This window comes from Monopterus albus, unplaced genomic scaffold, assembly GCF_001952655.1.
Source record: "Monopterus albus unplaced genomic scaffold, M_albus_1.0 scaffold121.1, whole genome shotgun sequence".
NCBI lineage: Eukaryota > Metazoa > Chordata > Actinopteri > Synbranchiformes > Synbranchidae > Monopterus > Monopterus albus.
In genome coordinates this window covers 1,931,393-1,944,062 of record NW_018128001.1, presented here as the reverse complement: position 1 = coordinate 1,944,062, position 12,670 = coordinate 1,931,393, and the positions used below count along the sequence as shown (strand labels likewise).

The 12,670-nt window shown below is 44.2% G+C and overlaps 2 protein-coding genes across 5 annotated transcripts in view; one reads left to right on the top strand and one right to left on the bottom strand.

Annotated features, from left to right (window-relative positions):
- Window positions 1–9,064, bottom strand: part of LOC109966910 (protein FAM107B) — a 19,160-nt gene extending 10,096 nt beyond the window's left edge. The window contains exons 1-2 of one of the 2 annotated variants that reach the window (XM_020612150.1): window positions 8,942–9,064; window positions 1,379–1,454 (exon numbers count right to left, since the gene is read on the bottom strand). In XM_020612150.1, the coding sequence (XP_020467806.1) occupies window positions 1,379–1,454; window positions 8,942–8,965 (100 nt within the window). In that variant the 5' untranslated portion in view covers window positions 8,966–9,064. Of the gene's footprint in view, window positions 1–71; window positions 562–1,378; window positions 1,455–8,941 lie in introns of those variants that run through there. The other variant, XM_020612151.1, reaches the window with a different exon arrangement.
- Window positions 9,065–11,612: 2,548 nt separating this feature from the next.
- Window positions 11,613–12,670, top strand: part of khk (ketohexokinase) — a 9,006-nt gene continuing 7,948 nt past the window's right edge. For all 3 annotated transcript variants that reach the window (XM_020612148.1, XM_020612149.1, XM_020612147.1), the window contains exons 1-2: window positions 11,613–11,855; window positions 12,426–12,542. In XM_020612148.1, coding sequence (XP_020467804.1) covers window positions 11,755–11,855; window positions 12,426–12,542 — 218 coding nt within the window. In that variant the 5' untranslated portion in view covers window positions 11,613–11,754. The remainder of the gene's footprint in view (window positions 11,856–12,425; window positions 12,543–12,670) is intronic.

Genomic DNA, 12,670 nt, shown 5'->3' with positions numbered 1-12,670 from the left:
CAGTCATTCAGCTACAGTCTGAGCTCACAAAAATAAATCCAGGACCAGAGTCCAGAGACCAGAGTTCTTACCAGACTTCACCATCCCCTCCTTGGGCTGTGGTGGGCTGCTGATCCTCTTCAGATCCATCTGGTACATCGGAACTTGTCTCAGTGATCCTCATGTGTTTCACTGAGTCCTCGTCCTCAGCTGAATCAAGCAGAGTGTAAAACAGCAGTCACATGATCCTCACTGTTCCCCTCCTCCTCCTCCTCCTCTCAGCAGTTTCCCACGCTGCCGTCTGCTTCACTCCATGCTCCATGGGTTTGCACTGATAGAGTTGAGTGTAGGACGTCCTGTGACCTGATGGTGGTGCTGACAACTCAGGGGCAAACAGGCCCATCCTCTGGAAATGAGCTCAGATCATTTCAGCTGTTCTGACTGTGATATTTCGTGGGTGCAGGACAAACACGTTTAGCCTGAGAATCAGACTGAATCATCACCATGAATCATGAGAGAAAACGAGGCAGGATTACTGAAGTGGGACTAAGGGGTCCTGAACCTGCTCAGGGCTCCAGCGTCCCCAGACTCACTGGTGTTAGTTACTGTTTGTCTTTAAATGCACATTTGCTGAGGAAGTTGAACCATTCAGCATAGGTCAGCTCAGGAGGCCCTGCTGATTTATGTCTTCTGAGGCTCTTTAGCAGAGAAGCAACATTATTTAGTAGAATAAAAACTATTTATCAAACTTGGATGAAGGATGAAGCTGTGTTAACATATGATCACACCATGTTTTAACCCTCCGCTGTCTGTGAATGTAAAGTTAATATCATCTTCAGATATCAGGCTGCAATTACTCCTGCTAGACTCAGGTCACATCCAGGATATAGTCTGGACCAGAGGACAACGTGTCTCCAGTGAGACGGTTTCAGGAGGGGACGCTGCTGCTTCTTGACCTGAACAGTTTCTCCTCACTTTAGTGGAATCATGTTAGAATAGTCTTCATTCTCATCACTGCACACACATCTGACATTAGAGTCACATGATTCATGGTCACTGCATCAGATTCACTGTGCATTTGATCCAGGTGACTACTTTTACACCTCAGAGAACTGCAAACTTTAGCCAGGTTTACCCAGATTTTTGGACCCTGTTCCACATTTTATCCACAAATAAAACAGGAGGCTGGAACCAAAGCTGGACATATTTCAGTTAATGTTTTAAATGTGTGTGCTTAGCAGTTGACCTTTTCAAGCCTCAGGAAGCAGCAGAGGGTTCAGCGGCTCCTCAGCAGGCTTACTACAGTCGGGCCCACACTGAACAGCCAATCCACAGGTCAGACTCCCACAGACCGCCATTGTTCTCTGGGTGGACGTTAACCCAAGAGAGGCAAACTCACCTCTGCCAATTGGCTGCTTTCCATTCTTTGCAAACTGCTGTTTCAGTGGGGGCTCGTGGTCCAAACTGTACGCCCTCTGCAAGAGATGCACATGAGAAAGGAAATAAACAACAGAGCGTTGGATAAATACACTGAAATCTACCAACATGGATGTGTTTCATCATGAGCACTGCAGTGACATGAGCCTGGAGACAGTTAAAATCTGGAAATCTACAGGCACCATGCCACTATAACTACCGTTCAGTCAGGGAACGTCCAGCCAAGTCGAGTCAGGTCCCATTCAGTCAGGTGGAGTCAGAATGATTAGTGGCAGTGTCCTCAGTGTCAGAGAGTAAGGTGGAGTCGAGCCTCCAGGTGTGTGGTCCTAAACAGGCTCAGCACGGCGCTACGGTAGCCCTGAGGGCCAAAGGTGTCAGTCAGTCATGTCCTGCTGATTAAAGCTGAACATAAAGGTGATGCCTTTGTCAGTGCCAGACCCAAAGTGCAATGCTGTGGTCAAGATTTCACAACAGCATTTTGAAGAGAATCCAGCCCATTTCCTCCAGAGCGTCATGACTGCTGTTATTATTAGCTGTGTACAAATCTCATTCTAGCAGAGTGATTACAGGACAAAACAGCAGGATTTCTCCAGTTGATGTTTTCTTCTGATTCACATGATCTCAGCCCCTCCTCCTCCTTAACCCCCCACCCCCCGTGTTTCTCGGCGTTTCTCGGCTGTCACACTCAAGGTAGGTTGGACAGCGTCCTCTCTGAGTGAATGGACTTTGTATTGGTTGCTAGGAGAGACTTCATCAGGCTCCAACATGGTGACAAGGCTTTCACTGTCTCATAGACTCCCCCCCCAATCAGGCCTGAATGAGGAAGAGGAGGAGGGAGTCTGTGCTGTGGAGGTGACATGAATACTGTTCACTGCAGGATGAAGGCTGATCTGAGAATAGATTCCCTGCTGCTCCCAGTCTTCCCTCTGAAGAAGAAACTAGATCCAGCAGCAGGTTAAAGGACCGGTCCAACATCTCTCGTCCATAAAGCGTAAAGTCAGGAAACAGCTGGCCTGCCCCCCATGTGCCCCGCTCTCCGTTCACAGTGTCTGGGATAAAGCTGCAGTCACCAGGATGGTGGGAGGAAAAACTGTGCTCCATGTTCAACCTGGTGAAATGCAGTGCTGTAACAGTAACTCGGTACATTTACTAACATACTCTTCTTAAAGACAGCCTTACTTGAGTATTTCCATTTTTTGCTACTTCATACTTGTACTTCACTGCATTTCAGAGGTAAATATTGGTAAAATGGTAAATGGACTGTATTTTATATAGCGCTTTCTCACAGTGTGTTGCACTGGCCAAAGCGCTTTACAGAGATGATACACCATTCACCCATTCACACACAACATTCACACACTGATGACGACAAGCTGCCATGCACCGGCGCTAGTCAAGCCACCAGGAGCAATTTGGGGTTCAGTGTCTTGCTCAGGGACACTTAGGCATGCGGGGAGACCGGGAGTCGAACCACCAACTTGCTGGTCAGGAGACGACTGCCCTACCTCATGAGCCACAGCCACCCCACCAAATATTGTACTTTTTATTGCAATACCTGTATTTGATAACAGAGCAGTTTAATAACAAGACTAAAAATAACCCAAATAAGAGAAATTCTCTCGTTTTTGCACAGTTGTATGATGGGACAGTTCTTCACACAGCAGAGGTCAGCTGGTTTTTGGCTCTGTGACCTCCTGGTGCCATCTGCTCAATTTCAGGCTGCAGGATGAGGGGTGGCCTGAGGACACTCTGACCTCTGCTGGACAAACAGCTGCATTGCACATGGAGAGGATCCAGTAAATTCACCCTGCAGTCCAGTCTCATGCCTCTGACATCCTGTTTCCCTGATTCCTCTCTCCTCACATTTTGTCTTCACATCTTACGTGGGCAGGATTAAGACACAAAGAAAAGATGCAGGTGAGGGACACGCAGACCCATCCAGAGACATGAGACGTTGGACATTTTCCAATATGTCTACTTCTCTGTACTTGCATAATTGTGGACTTGTAAAACATCACCAGTCACAACCTGAGTACTGTTCCAATTCAAAGTCTTGAACCATTTTATTGTGGATGCTTTGGGAGCTGACTTGCGTGGACTTGGGGCAGCCACATGTCCCAGAATCCATTGCATGCCAGCTATCAAAGTTTGTGCCAGGCATAAAGCTGTTATGATTTTTGACATGGGATTATGCCGCTTTATAACATTCAGATTTTTTTCCCACTTAGATTGAGAATATGTGATCAGTTTATCGAGTAATGCCGATTAAATTAAATTTTCAGTTCAATGTTATTTGTATAGCGCCAAATCACAACAAAAGTCATCTCAGGACACTTTACAAAGGAAGGTCTAGATTTTACTATTATTATTATTATTATTATTATTATAGACGAAAAACCCAACAAATCCCCCTTGAGCAGCACTTGGTGACAGCAGGGAGGAAAAACTCCCTTTAATGGAAGAAACCTCCAGAAACCTCCCTAACTACCACTAAGGGAAGGCTCAGGGTCACCTGATCCACCCTAACTATAAGCTTTATCAAAAAGGAAAGTCTTAAGTCTAATCTTAAAGGTAGAGAGGGTGTCCGCCTCCTGAACTGAGACTGGGAGCTGGTTCCACAGGAGATTTAAAAATTTGCTCTGATGCTTCCAGATGGACCAGCTAACTATAATTATCAGGCAGCTAAATCTCATTCAGAGTTTGTTAGCAAGACAGCTACTGTTCCAATTGTACACTGAATGGACTGCGTCCTCCTGTTCTTGTGAGTTTGTACTTAAAGTTCAAACTTACCAAGTCCAAAACCCTAAGTACGGGAGTCCAAACTTGGCATACTAGGTATTGAAAAACTTCTGTCCTTTCCTCCAATCCTTCATCTGAAATGTCTAATCACCAACTGAGTTCTCACCCATAAAAGACTTCTGTGACGCATGCTCTCCTCTCATTTCTTTAAGCATGACTAGCTTCTCTCTGGACTTCCCTGATATCAGACATCTTTCTGTTTCTTCTTTAATGTCTGTTTGCTATTATGTGATACCCCCTGTCCTCTCCTTCTTCTCTGGTTTCAGTATTTTTATCTGCAGGATTTTCTCTGGTTGCCTTAATCTGCCTCTCTTGTCTGAACTGGATTTACCCGACTGAAGATCCACAGACACAGACCTGATCTGACCCTGGATCTGTCATGTTCACATGTGTTCCTCATTCTGCTTCTTCTTCTCCTTCTTCTTAATGAGCACTGTTATGTGACTCGACTGATATTTTTTCTCTCAGGTCCAATTCAGGTCCTCGCACATGACTTCACAGAGACCAGGACCTGGGCTTGTCAAGACCAGGCCAACACTGCTTGCTAGCAGACACAACTCACAGAGAGGCCCACTGTAACTTTCATGTCATAATATCTCTCCTGTGTTTGTCTCTTTATTCTGGAAACACAAAGGTGAAGTGCGGAGCCGTATACAGGGATTTCACTGGAGTCTAATTACCTGTGAACGTTTCATTAAGTTTAAACATTGTGTAGAGGTAACTGAAGAATCCAGCTCAAGCTTTCACACTTTTTATGCTCTATTTGTGTGTAAATAGTCAAACTATATTTTTATCACCTTAAACTGCTCTATAATCAAAGGCCTATTTTAAAGCAGGACTACTGGGTGGTTGTCAGTGTCAGGTCCTGCTCAGACGGTCATGCAGCAAAATCATGCACATCTGTACAAACATATTTTTTCACATGGTTCTGCAGAATAATGTCCAACTTCTTACTTTAAAGCTGCATTAACTCAGATCCCCCCCAGCCTGATAACCCCAGCGACAGTGGGACAGGACATGGTGTCTCTCAGCTACACACCCCCCTCCATGACCCTCTGCTGCCTACAGCCTCCTGTTGTTATTCCAGCTTCTCCACCCTGTGTTGTCAAAGTACAGTCTGTAAATCAGCCCCGCCTGCCGCCTAACCAAGGTTATGTTAGAAATTAATAAATTAGTCAAATAATTATTAGACATTAATGTGTTAGACTTTAATGTGTTAGTAATGCAATTTAGTAAGATTCAAAGTCTGCTCTAGCCTGCTTTGCTTCAAGGTTAGAAGACAGTGTTGATTCTGATAAGTGTACCTTGATGCTAATTGTTTTCTTGTATTAATCTTGTGTTAGATTTATGTCTGAATGATTGTTTTAGTTAGGCACCACATAACAACATCCACACACATTGAGCTACCTCATTTTGTTATGACTAGGTAACACACAGCTGCTCCAAGCATGTGGAGCTCTAGATAAGAGATGGAGTCTGCTGGACGAACTTCATCTGTGTAAGGGGTTAGCCCAAAAACTGATAAATGTATTAGGCTCTGTGTTTCCGGGAGCTTCTCTCTCCAGCAGCCAGAGTGTGTGTGTTTCTGGAGGAAGGAACAACCGGATTGTGTTCTGTAATCTTTATTTACATATTTTTAAAATAAACCAGCACTAAAATCAAGAAAGATGGACTCCTTCCTTACTCAGATCTGTCCAATAAAGGAACTGGGGTATAACAGTTAGAAGAAGGTTTTTCCAGCCAGTAATCATGCCAAACAACCATGGAGGAGCTCTTGGCAGCTAAAAGTCTGAACCAGCGGCTGTCAGAGTGAAGAGGTGGCGTCTTTAGCACAGAGAGAGTGGGACAAAGAAAGAGCAACAACCAGGGTTAACATGGGTTTGGCTGTTTGACATGGAGAGGGTTAAAAGCAGCCAGAGGACTCAGACTGGATCCAGATGTGGCCTTCTTCCTTCTGGATTTGTTAGCATCTAAAGCTGACCTGTTTGTTTTGGTAGCATTAGCCACCTAGCATGGTCAGGATTTTACCTTTGTATTGAATTAATGTGGTTTTAATTTGGGAGGAACTGGAGCTTTGTGTAACATCAGTGCTTTGTATAACATTAACGGTAACCAGAGCGTTCTACTGGAACATTCTTCTGGCTCCTTTGGTGGGAAACACACAGCACCACATAATAAACTCCCAGGACTTCGCAAGGAAAGTCCAACAACTGCAGCTGGAGCAGGACGAGACCATGGTCTCATATGATGTCACATCCTTGTTCACTTGCATCCCCACCACAGAGGCTGTCAGGGCGGTGAAGAAGAGACTGCTGAAGGATGACACGTTAAACAACAGGACTAGCCTCACCCCAGACCATGTATGCACTCTGCTGGAACTCTGTTTAAACACTACCTACTTCCAGTTTAGAGGGCACTTCTATAGGCAACAACACGGCTGTGCTATGGGCTCCCCAGTGTCTCCTATAGTTACCAATCTGCACATGGAAGAAATTGAGGAGAAAGCCCTGGCTTCCTTCCCTGGCACCGCTCCCAGCCACTGGTTCTGCAAACCTACACACACAGACCAATACCTGTTTTTTGACTCACACGATCCACTTCAACACAAACTGGGAGTCATCAGAACTTTAAATCACAGGGCAGAGGAAGTGCCCACAACTGCAGAAGGGGCCAAGAAGGAGAAATTACACATCCAGAACTCCCTTAGGGCTTGTGGATACCCTAAGTGGGCCTTCACCAAAGCAAGGAAGAGGCCCAACACCAACAGGGAGAAACCAGAAACAAGAGGGGATAACACTGTCATCCCTTATGTGGCTGGTTTATCAGAGAAGTTAAAAAGGATCTTTTACAACCACAATATCCCAGTTAACTTTAAACCAGGGAACACCCTGCGGCAGAGACTGGTCCACCTGAAGGACAAAACACCCAGACACAAACAGAGTGATGTGGTGTATGCAATTAAGTGTAGTCAGGAGTGTAACGACTTGTACTTTGGTGAAACTAAGGGACATTGTTGGCCTTCAAAGGACTGAAACACCACCGAGGGGGATAAATATCTCCGGCTCAACACCAGTCAGTCAGAAGTGATGAAGCCTCTTGGATGAGAGGTGAAACGTCTTCGACCTAGAAATCTAGCTCAGTTGATTTTTTTCTAAGTTTTGTTTTCAGCTTACTATGACCTGGATGACTGAGAATCTGCACAGACACTGGACTGACACGTTTACTGTTAGCCAGCTAATGCTAGCTTCAGACTGGAGGCTGCAGTTTGTACAGTTTATCACAACCAGGCATCCGTATGCCACCTCGTAGCTTCAGGACAAATGACAGGACAGCAAAGAGCAGTAAGGACCAATTCATGGTGTCAGTTTGTTTTGAGTCTCACTAGACCCTCTGGCTTTATGGCTCCTTCGGTCTCTGCCAGAGGAAGTGGATGTGTCACCTCCTCATCAGTTCATGTTTGGCCCCTGACTCTCCACCTGCTGTTGTGGATGGGAACTTACCACTAAAAATACACTACACCACTGACAGGAACATAACCTCTGATACCTCCTTCCATACACCTCTGGAATCAACTGTTGGTCACCATGGCGACAAACATACCCTGACACGCCCTTTTCACCAGGTGTGTCATTTGAGCCACAGCTCAAATATTTGTCAAGCTTTTCTCCAGTTAACCTGAAACTGTGAGGGAATCACATTCCTCTGAGCTTTGTTTCCAGTTCAGAGGAATTTTACTCAGAGAAGAAATGACAACAGAAAAACATGTACAAGCTGCTCAAAGAGCCATTTTAAATGACTTGTCATTATAGTCACTTTTCTACTGTTTGTATGGAAACAGTTGGATCTGAAGCTGCAGCTGCTTTAAAAATGCTCAGTCTGAATGATGGATACATGCATATGGTTTTGTGCCTGTGTCCACCTCAGCTAAACGTTTGGAGGAGCTGCTGAGCTGAACTGATCACAGCAGCAACAAAAGAATCACGTAGTAAATATCATAAAACATGACATTTCTTCACTTCAGTCGGTCTAAAACCACCTGCAGTCAGTGAAACAGGAGAGTGAGGCTGCAGTGGTTTCTCTTGTTCAGACCAGACTTTTCTTAGATGAAAGTCAGTGTCAGAGATGCTGCCACACATGATGCCAGTGGAGTCTCACTGGGGGGGGAACGTGTAAGGCAACCAAGGCAGGACAGAAGACTGCAACCAGTAAAAACTATCCAGGATTTCAATTAAATAAATGATCTTTACACATGTTTTGTGAGGAAGGAAACCCACAACATGTTTGTTCACACTCAGCGATTCATTTAGTGAGTTTTAGTGAGAAACTGATGAAGCCTCTTGGATGAGAGGTGAAACGTCTTCGACCTAGAAATCCAGTGCAGTTGATCTTTTTTTACGTTTTTTTCGGTCTTCAGATGTTCTTTCTGACCATCAGTCCACAACCAGTTTACTGACAGAAACCAAAGCAGCAGATATTCATGTCTGAGAAGCTGGATTCAGTGTATCTTTGTCACCTTGCAGGAAAAATTACTTGAACAATGAATGTAGAAGAAGTGTGTTCTGTCAGTCAACTAGTCCACTAATGATTTCAGCCCTAACCAAAACTCGGAGCTCTTGTTAAAAGCACAAACAGCCGAGGTAAAGAACAGGTCGCGTGCAGAACCACACTGTTGGACTATGTTTAAAGTCACTCCTCTACAGGCAAACAGTCACAGAACTGGACTGACCTTCTTTCCATAAGTGGCTCCCATTCTTCCCAGTGCACAGTCTTTGTTGTTTGTTGGTGCCAGCAGGTTCACAGTCCAGTCTTCCTGTCTTTCTTTCCTCTCAACACTTTTCCCCAGCAGCCACAGCCCCCTCCCCTCCTTGCCCAGCGCTGGGGTCTGTTAGTCCGACACGCTGTGAAGCAGCTTCATAACAACCAACCCAACCCAGAACCAGAGGCAGTAGAGACAGAAGCAGGTCTGGAGGAGTGCTAGAGTGTGAGGAAGAGGAGGAGGAGGCGTCTCTGCCTGACTGCCTGCTCACAGTTGTGAGGAGTTAAGGCTCTGACTGGATCAGTGTAATTGTTGTGGACACGCAGACCGAGCAGGAGCTCTGAATCTACAGCTCAAAGATTCTCCTGTGTCAGGGGAGACTCGCAAAATGACATTTGGGACTCTCCCCTGAGGGTTTGATCTGCACGATCTGCCCCTCAGCCTGAAAGCTACAACCCAACCCACTGAGGTCATTATCATACATTACTGTTCCCTTGTAGTTACTCAGGTACTGCACTGGGGTACTTGTTCTTTCCTGGACTCCTTTGTTCTCATACAACTTTCCACTTCTCCTGGATTCCAGAGACAAATGCACTTTTTATCTTTACCTGTTACAGTTACTACTTTAAGACTATGATATTTACATACATAATATACGAGGTGCTTTTCAATTACGATACTTTGTTCTAAATTAAACTACTCAGCAGTAAATAGAAGTAGAAGTGATTACATTCAACTGACAGAAAACTAATTGGCAACTACTGCAGTAATCATTTACATCATCTTTCATGCAAAACACCAAAAATTGTGTATACTTACAGTGTGTACAACCTACACAGTGTATAACTGACACATAGACTCATAAATGAGCAGTATCTTCCAGGATGACTATAACAATCCATAGATCACAATCCAACAGCCATATTTAATGTTTTACCAGGGTGAAAACTAATCTCTCTTGTTGATATGACAGGAGCAGGACAATTTTTTACTTCAAAACTTGGGCCTGAAAACTTTAGAAACCTACTGTCTAACCATATAGTTACTCTAGATGACATGGCTCTGGCCTCCAGTACTACTGTGAGGAACCTTGGAGTCATCTTTGATCAGGATATGTCCTTTAAATCACACAAAAAACCAAGTCTCTAGATCTGCCTTCTTTCACCTGCTCAGTATCGCCAAAATCAGGAGCATCCTGTCTCAAAGTGATGCTGAAAAACTGGTCCATGCATTTGTTACTTCCAGGCTGGACTACTGTAACTCTTTACTATCAGGATGTCCCAATAATTCCCTAAAAAGCCTCCAGTTAATCCAAAATGCTGCAGTCAGAGTACTGACAGGAACTAGTAAGAGAGATCATATCTCTCCCATGTTAGCTTCTCTCCACTGGCTCCCTGTAAAATTCAGAATAGAATTTAAAATCCTTCTCCTAACATACAAAGCCCTTAATGACAAGGCTCCATCGTATCTTAAAGACCTCGTAGAGCCTTATCATCCTAACAGAGCACTTCGCTCTCAGAGTGCAGGTTTACTTGTGGTTCCTAGAGTCCACAGAAGCAGAATGGGAGGCAGAGCCTTTAGCTATCAAGCTCCTCTCCTATGGAACCAACTCCCAGTCTCAGTTCAGGAGGCGGACACCCTCTCTACCTTTAAGATTAGACTTAAGACGTTCCTTTTTGATAAAGCTTATAATCAGGGCTGGATCAGGTGACCCTGAGCCTTCCCTTAGTTATGCTGCTATAGGCCTAGGCTGCTGGGGGCCCATGATCCTATCCTATCCTATCCTCTCCTTTCCTCCATCCAAGCTGGTGATGCCCAGAGTACACAGTCTAAAGTATAAATATTATCTCTATATTTGTCCACAGTCCCCTTACATTTGCAGAGTTCTCTATGACTTCCTCTCAGGCAGTTCCCTGTCCATTTCTAATCCAGCTAAGATCCAGTCTGAGGTTTCTTGTGGTTTTCTGCTGGTGCATCCAGCCTGAGCCACTCAGGGCAAGAAAGACACAATAAACTACAGGAGGACTACAGTTAATTCTATAATTTCACATAGTGAATGAAACAGTACTATTCCACATCCTAACATCAGTGTACTTACATTTCTTGAAAATTCCAGACTCCTGCTTGATTTGAAATTTGTCTCATAAAATGTAAACCAATCTTAGATTAATTCATCCATTGTATTTGTGATCAGAACTTCCCTTTCTTTTTATGATAAAGTAATAATAACAACAATAATAATACAATTTCCATGACAGGTTTGCACAAAATACCAGCAGAATTATCCTGACGTTTTTATAGGAAGCAATTTTTGTTCCTATGAATTTTGTAGTGAATTTCCCTTTAATTGTCATTAAAACTGTACACTAAAATTACTTCAGATTTGTATGTTCATTGTTATTCTCAACGGGACTCAGGTTGAGCAAACCTTTAGGGTAGGCCAATATTTTTATGACAATAACTAAGGAGTTATTTTCTGTTTAAAATTCACATAAGAACGTGAAATAACGCAGTTTTATTCGGTGTATGCAATGTCACATTCATTACATCTCACTTTGTTCAGCAAATCCCACTGACTGTAAGGTAAATACTCAAAAGTCTTTTTGGCCGCTCCAAGCACCCGTACCGTAATAGCACGAAAAGTAGCGCAACAAAATCGTAACGGCGTCTGACCTGACTGCGTTCTTGCATCAATGGCTGACTTGACCGCAGTGTTTGAGTGTCAAAGTCCAGACTGCGGCTTTGTCTTTGTTGCAGACTGAAAACACAAGCAGTGACCGAACATGGACGTGCAGGAGCAGCAGAAGATTCTGTGTGTGGGTCTGGTTTGTCTCGACATTATTAACGTGGTCGACAAATACCCCGAAGAAGACACTGACAGCAGGTTAGCACACATGGCAAAGCTATCGTGGCATAAGAGCTCAGAATTATCTTTCACCGAATGTAAAATCTCATCACTTACTGTTACCGTCTTCAAACTTCATTTTTACTGGATTACGTCAGGAATCATAAAAATGACTGTTTGTCCTGAACTGTAGAAACCCGTTCACCTACAGTCTGTTTACTGTCCTCATTCAGTTATTAAAACCACTGTATAAACAAAAACAACCACATAAAACAATGATAAATCTTTCACGGAGCTTTGTGTATCCAGATAAACCTCCCGACGAAGCTGCAGCTTACACCGGTGTCTCAGTTTCTGTACATAATGACTGGTTGGACAATGAGTCCCACTAATGGAAGTCTCTTCATTAGTGAAGAAAATCTATGTGGCCACATAGATTACAACTACATTAATATGCTAAGTGGCGTTTCAATCACATGATTCACTTCCTGCCGTTTTTAGTTTGCTTCACTTTGCACGACGAACAGTGATAACGCATGTTCTGTTTTACATCAGACTGAAGTTGTGCAGCAGGTGTAAACTCACGTAGAGGTTTCACTCTGTGTGCAGGTGTTTGTCCCAACGCTGGCAGAGAGGAGGAAACGCGTCAAACTCCTGCACTGTGCTGTCGCTGCTCGGAGCTTCCTGCGCCTTCATGGGCTCCCTGTCTGCTGGACCTGTGGCAGAGTCAGTGCTGATCAACACATTCATCACACCACAGTGCGCTCACCCACATGATTAGCGGTACACTAGTCAGTACATTTATCAGTGCATTCAGCCCAATGAAAGTAGGGTTAGGGGTTACATGTTCAGCA